Source organism: Halyomorpha halys, unplaced genomic scaffold, assembly GCF_000696795.3.
Source record: "Halyomorpha halys isolate HHAL.00 unplaced genomic scaffold, Hhal_1.1 Scaffold454.1, whole genome shotgun sequence".
Taxonomy (NCBI): domain Eukaryota; kingdom Metazoa; phylum Arthropoda; class Insecta; order Hemiptera; family Pentatomidae; genus Halyomorpha; species Halyomorpha halys.
The window spans coordinates 59,113-66,577 of record NW_027116284.1 but is presented as its reverse complement, the minus strand read 5'-3'; the positions used below and the strand labels follow the sequence as shown (position 1 = coordinate 66,577).

Sequence of the window (7,465 nt, the reverse complement as noted above, 5' to 3'; positions counted from 1 at the left end):
TATATATCATTGAATTCTTGTATATTTTTTATTTTTAGTTATTAGTCTTTCTTTCGATTTTCATTCGTTTAATTTGAAAAAAATGGGTATGAATGAAGAATCATTTACCGACATCGATAGGGTTCAGACTCACTTGCACTCGTCACCACCGCGGACGATGACTTGTTTATCGATTTTGAAGTCGATTATGACGAGTGCAAGACACTTTGGGTGGAATATAAGACAATTTGGGATGAGTTGGACTCTACATACGCGTTCCCGGGAGCTTCTGCGATACCACCCGATTGGGTGAGGGGCTACGATGAAATTCAAAACGATCTGCGACAGGCCGAGGTGCGGTACCGCAAGATCAAGGCTCAACGCGATTCCATCGCTCAGGGGGCCAAACCCTGGTTTTGGATGGTGCCGCACCAACGTATCCGTCCCAACTGCCCAGCATTCAAATCCCGAAATTCGACGGCGAACTATCCTCCTTGACGCGATTACGGGATACGTTCATCGCACTTGTTCACGACAACACACAACTGGCTCCCGTGAACAAGATGCATTATTTGAAAAATGCCCTTAGTGGGGAACCCGCGTCGCTGCTAGCCGGATTCTCTTTCGATGCCAGCTCCTATCAGCCGGCTAGGGACGCTCTGGTGCGTGAATACAATAATCCGCGCGTTCTCGCTTTATGATACCTGCAAGGGGTCTTGAACCGCAAATGCCCTACGTTTGGCGGTGAACGCGCGAAGTACGCATCATATTTGGCATCATATTACGCATCATAAGTAGGGGAGGGTATCGAATCTTTTCGTGGTTTGGCCCTGGAGGATGAGTCGGACGTCATCCTGTCCACACTAGCTCTCCGTGCTTTGGACCCCGTAACCAGACGGCACATTGAGCTTGCTCATGTAAGCAGCGATTTCCCCACCGTCGACGATATTATAGCGTTCGTGAGACAGGGATTAATGGCGTGCAAGCTGTCTCACGAACTCGATATGCAGCCTGATTCCGACACTCCACGCGCTGGCCTGCCGGTAGGAGAATGGGCGGGGTCTCCTTGCTTGCCAGCAAAGTCGGCACGAAGTACCATGTTTCTCCGGATCCAACCGGGTCGCCGCCTAGGCGTATGGCTCCGGGGAAATCGTGCAGATCGGGGCGTCGTCAGTCACCCGGCACTTCTTCACGCGGGAAATCAATCTCTCCCGGCAAAGAACGTTGTCCCCGTTGCGAGGGGCGGCACCTCTTGGGGCGGTGCTTCCGCATTCTGGCCTTGACCCCTCAGGACCCTAACGACTTTATCAAGTCATCCGATCTGTGCCGGAATTGCCTGAGGTCGGGTCACCACGCTTCGAAATGCCCTCCGGAGTACACGTGTACGTTTTGTCGCGCCAAGCACCACAGCCTGTAGCATGTGGAAAGCCGATCGGGTTCTCCCGCCGCCGTCACTTCGCCAAAGTCCGCGGATTTTGTGGGTCATACCCGTGCTACGTCTTGTCTTCGGGAGTGTTGTTCGGAGACAATAATTGGAACTGCGTGTGCCGTATTGAACGGGTCTAAACATTCCGCGCCCGCACGTGTATTACTTGATTTCGGCAGCCAGTATACCTTTGTTACTGCCGAAATCGCGACGAGGATTGGCGGCCAATTGCAGCCCTTCGACGGAAGAATCGCCGGTTTGGGTGGTGGTCAAGTCGCGAGCATCAAAGGTTCCGTCACGTTGAGGCTTCGGTCCCTTGTCGATGATACCACGAACTTCAAGGTCCGCGCCCTCGTAGTTGATTGGATCACCTCCGACTTACCCAAGCTTCCGGTTCCTACACGGATAATCAGACAATTATCGCATCACGTCCTGGCCGACCCTTCCTTTGGCGTTCCCGGCCCCATCGACTTGCTCATAGACGTTGACCTATACCCCCCCTAGTTACTGGTGCTCCCACCAAGGCCTTCGGGGATGGTCACCTATATTTCCTTCCGACGGTACTCGGTAAATTCGTTATGGGGACTCATTCGGATAGCGTTTCGTCCACCGGCATCCCGCTCCTCATACAGGAAGATGCAACCTCTCTGAGTCGGACCAATTCAAGACCCTACAACCTCGGTGTAGTTAAACGTAGGCGCCCACGCCGTCGCCTCCGTTCGTTCGCAATCGTTCCAACGCATCCTCGCAAAAGCGTTACGGCTAGCTCTCTCTGTTTTCACGGTTCCCAACGCACCTGCGCGTCGCTCTTTACTATCTCTCGCTCTGCACCTAACGCAAACTGAGCCTTCTTTCGTTGCGCTTGGGGTTTTTCAGGGTGGGTGGCAGGGATTGCTCTCCGCGAGCCAAGCGTTTTGTTCAACATTCGTTATTCGTTAATCGTCTCGCATTTCCAACCGTCTCACGTCACCAGCCGTAGACCAGGAACATTCGTAATCGTTAATGGTCAATATGTATTTATGTATATATTTGTCTTGTATTTACTTTCGTTTATTTTGCATGTTTCGTGTTAATATTTTTATTGTTATAGTTTATGTTGCCTACGGGCCCTCTTATCTGGAGCGGGGTTATTTACCTATTTTTTTATGGCAGACTGCACCTTCCCTGTCTCTTTCCATTTTTCAATTTGTAAATCCGGCTGAGCCAAATTTAGGTGTGCGGTATGTCGGATTTAAGTAATCCTTACGGTAAGCCTATGCACTATACAAGCTAGGACCTGGCCTACCCCTACCATCACGCCAGAGTCCAGGACACGCTGGCCAGCCACCGAGGAAGAAAGACGTCTTTTCAGACGCGGGGTGAAGATTACCTGGTTTTCACCATTTCGCCAACAGCACACCTAGACGAGGGAAGCGACTAGGATACGTCCCTGCGGTGGCGAAGACGTCACCTGATAAGCCAATACAATTCATGAGACCCCAATGTTCTGTTTTATATTACTATAGATAAAGATTACTGAACTAACACATTAACCATAATTGCCCCTCCAGGGAATCAACTTTATGAATAAAAGGAAATATATGCATGCTAGTAATCAGAAAGTCTCACAATTTAAAGCCCCCCTTTTCCACACTATTAATTTATTATAATCGTAAAATTACACTCGGGACACCTGCAGTATAGCACAAGCAGGTCCCGATGTAAACATATGTTTTGAATCGATCAAAGGGTTTTCAATACTCCCGAGTGAACCTATAATCGTAATTAGTACTGAATCATTATTTTTTAAATCAATTTTGCCAGAAATTCCAAAGTTATGGTTCTTTTGTTATTACGTTATTACATCTTGGTTACTTATTTGCTTTCAGGTTGGGTCATTTCGGGTAAAAAAAAAACTCTTCGAATGAGAGGTTACGAATATGAGTTATTATTCAGGTATTCAGAAATAAACAGTCTGCCCTCCATCCCAATATAAAATCACAATGTGCCTTTATCTCACTTAAAACAGTCACAAATGTAATTTCTCCATCAATCCCAGAGAAGTGAAAAAACAAAACATTTTTTTTCTAGCAAATACTAATAGTAATACCAAACAAAGCACAAGGACAACTATTTACAATTCGCTTAAAATTTTGGTTTCCTTCGCTTTTTCCGTGCTGAATGCTAAAATGCCACAACCTCATTGACTATGACTTGTCCCTCCCCGATGGTTACATAAAAAAAAATTTATATATATAAATAATTGACCGTTTAATTTCAAAATATGAAAAAGATGGTGAGGTTTGCGGTAAAAAGAGAAGAATAACAGTTAACAACTATTTATTTGCCGACGTTTCGGCCCACTTTGAAGAGCTTCATGAGGGCTCTAAGAGTACAAAGTGGGGCGAAACCTCTGCAAATAAATAGTTGTTAACTATTTTTCTTCTCTTTTTACCGCAACCCTCACCATCTTTTTCATAATTTAAAAAAAAAATTTACATCATAAAACAAATTTAATTGCGTTTATGATGGAATCAGAACTACTTTTATGAAGCTCATTCATCTGTGGATCCACTGGCCAACAATTATTTCTTTATTGCTATGTTTATTGCTGTATCTTTTAAGTAAATACAAAATCAAGCTTTATGTTTAAAAACAATTGTTAATCGAATAACATACATCTCTTTACGGTTAAAACCGTGGTAAAAATTCTTTGATTATTTTATTTTTATCAATTTAAGGCCAGGCTATGCGGCGCAAGCAGCTTTTGAATAGAGACTACTACTGTTAACTAGAAATGGTTCAAGATATTTAAAAATTAAATATATATATATAATTTTTGTGTATATATATGAACAATTACAGCTTAATGGGATATATATGAAATGTAGAAGATTCTTTTATTAATGGATTAGCGTTCGATAGAATCGAAAGAATTTGATTAGCTCTTTTACCTCTACTAATTTAGTGATCAGCGATTATCATTTTTCTAATTCTCAGGGGTATTGAAAATTAAAAAAAATAATCCTCCAACATATTCCTTACCACCATCTTGTATAAAAACTGGTTAAAAGATGTAATATCTGACCCAAGAATGCGAAAATATTTGAAGACACCCTCTCTCTTCCATAGCAATAAAATTCTAGCTACCCTACCGCTTTAATATTGCCATGATATTAGTATTATTTACTTATTAGATGCACATATTGATCATTTTGGTAGTTAATCCAATTCTTGGTAATAGTTTTGAAGGTTTATTTTTATTCAGAGAACCCTAACAGACCCGAACTGGTTATTGACGCTGGTGTGCCGATTGTCTGTTTGGAATACAACCCTAGAGATGTAAACACGCTTATTGGAGGTCTCTACAATGGTCAAGTAATTTTTGCTACATAATCATTTTGAGGGTGTGATGTAGCCACTCCATCTTGTTCTAATCTTTGTTTATTATTATTAATAGGTTGCTTATTGGGATGTTAGGAGAGGTGGTCATCCACTAAAGTTTTCTGATCACTACGAAAGCTTCAGGGATCCAGTGACTTGTGTACTTTGGGTCAATTCTAAATCTGGCTCTGAATTTTTCTCAGCTTCCACTGATGGCCAAGTAAGCGAACATTTATCCTATAAAATCATTAATACATCAATTATGTATAGTAACTGTTTTATAGTGTTTATTTTACTGTAAAGTTTGAATATGTTCATTTTCTTTATTCTCCTGTTTGTATATACTTTAAAAGAGATTGTATTTATTTGTATATTTATTTATTTTATTTATTTGTATGTACTTTTTTATCTCATTTATTTATTTATTTTTCATTCTTATTTTATTCTATTTTAGTATGAATGTGATCACTATTACCTATTGCCTACAACGGTGTGGCAGATTGTAATATCTATCAGTAAATAAAATCCTGTGGTAACATCCTATCCCGTGTTTCCTCCTCCAATAGCTATTCCATTCGCTCTCCCAAAAATCCGACTTATTGGCCTACATCCCTCAAAAAGCGTCCTCATATCCTTGACATATCACCCCCAGATTTCTCCCTCTCAAGCCATTGTTGAATCCCTGGACGACCTATCATCAGATCACAGTCCAGTTCTGCTATTTTTACATTCAAGCTTTGTACCAAAGCCCTCCACCCCTTCATTGATAACAGGAAGAGTTGACTGGGACAAAATTAAATGTAACCTGGAAACTAAACTGGACTTAAACATTAGACTGAAGATAAACAAGACATTGACGAAACTATTGAAAAACTCACATCATTAATAAGAACAAGTATAACTGACAACACATCGACTAATCGAATCAATAACAATAAACAAAATAACCTGCCACAGCATGTTCGTATCTTATTAAGGGGAAAACGCAGAGCAAGATCGCAGTGACATAGGACCAGATATCCAATTAACAAAACGTATTACACCAAATTGACTAACAAACTAAAAGTAGAAATCAGAAAATACAAAATTCAAAATTTAATTAACTTTACTGAAAATCTTACAGCTAATAACAAATCATTATGAAGGACCACTAAAAAACTGCTGAATTTCAAAGATTTTAACCACCCACTTCTCACCGAATCCCAAACCTGGACCAGAACTGACGCAGAAAATCACAAAAATTCGGACAATACCTCTCTAAAACCTTTATTCCACATCCTGATATCCTTAACCCAATTCACCTTGAATGTATTGAAGCAGAACTAAATATTTCGCTCCAAATGACCCTCCCACCTAAAGCATTTCATCCTTCTGAAATATCTAGTATCATCCAAAGATTACGTACCCGCAAAGCTACGACCTAATAACATCCCACATTCTAAAATTTCATCCTCGGAAAGCCATCCTATTTCTCACTTACATATATAATTCCGTACTCCGTTCCACATATTTTCCTGACCCCTGGAAATTATCTATAGTTAAAATGATCCCCAAATCCCAAAAGCCTCCAGAATACCCATCATCCTATCGCCCTATAATAGAGAGGGTAATAGAGAGACCCATCATGGGCAAAACCCATTTTGAAACGCCTATACTCCATCCTGGATTCCAATCATATAATCCCTGATCACCAGTTTGGATTCCGAACATCCCACTCTACTATTCAGCAATGTCATCGTGTGGTGGACGTAGTCTCGTCTTCTTTGGAGCGCAAGTTAACGAGCGCTATAGTATTTAACAGCTATTATTATAAACAGACTATCATTATAAACTATAGACATCTGGCACATTTCGACAGACACTGACCATAGAGGAAGTGACCTTTCCTTAGTGGACTTGCATCAGTCTAACTATTTTATGTTTAACACATGAAAGTCAGTTCCCACGAGTTCTTAAGTCATGGTACCTTACTCCTAATTTCTTGGAAGCCTCACACCCTGCTTCTAGTCACGCCTTTTTCTCTCTCTCCCAGATATTTACTTCTAATTTCATAGGCTCTCTAGGCTCCGCCTAATTTCCTAAATTATCTGATTGGTCCAAAACCCTTCTCCTATTTTACTACTCTTCCTACCCCCTCTGCTCAAGTGTTCATATATATTTCCTAGACTAGATAGCTAAGTAAGAAGATAGAGACTGAGTAACAGTAACATTAACATGTAGTTCTTATAAATATGTTAGAATAAAGTAATTTTAGTCTTCACTGATTTTTATGTTATTTAATTTGCTGAATGTACTGCGCGGGAGTCTTTTTCGATGTAGAACAGGCTTTTGATCGAGTCTGGCACCCGGGACTGCTTTACATACTCCGTGAATTCCTACCTCCTACATACTTTCTCATTGATAAATTATTCCAAGTAAACCACAATGGTTCTTATTCATCCCTCTATTCTCAGTCCGCTGGTGTTCGTCAAGGTAGTATCCTTGGTCCCATCCTGTACACTGTCTATACAGCTGACATTCCAACCAATCCTAACTATCCTTACCACGTATGCCGATGATACATGTGTGCTCGCAGTTAATAATAACCCATTAATTGTATCCTAAACTCTCCAATCCCATATCACAGCCTTCGAAAAATGGTGTCGTAATTGAAAGATTAAGATATATTCCAACAAATCCCATCAAATCTCTTCGTCA

General features: G+C 41.1%; 1 protein-coding gene across 1 annotated transcript in view; it reads left to right on the top strand.

The window, feature by feature from the left end:
* The window catches only part of LOC136797187 (dynein intermediate chain 3, ciliary-like), a 16,102-nt gene extending 10,811 nt beyond the window's left edge, over nucleotides 1-5,291 (top strand). The window contains exons 3-5 of the mRNA XM_067053086.1: nucleotides 4,653-4,762; nucleotides 4,845-4,988; nucleotides 5,223-5,291. Of these exons, the coding sequence (XP_066909187.1) occupies nucleotides 4,653-4,762; nucleotides 4,845-4,988; nucleotides 5,223-5,291 (323 nt within the window). The remainder of the gene's footprint in view (nucleotides 1-4,652; nucleotides 4,763-4,844; nucleotides 4,989-5,222) is intronic.
* Nucleotides 5,292-7,465: the final 2,174 nt, after the last annotated feature.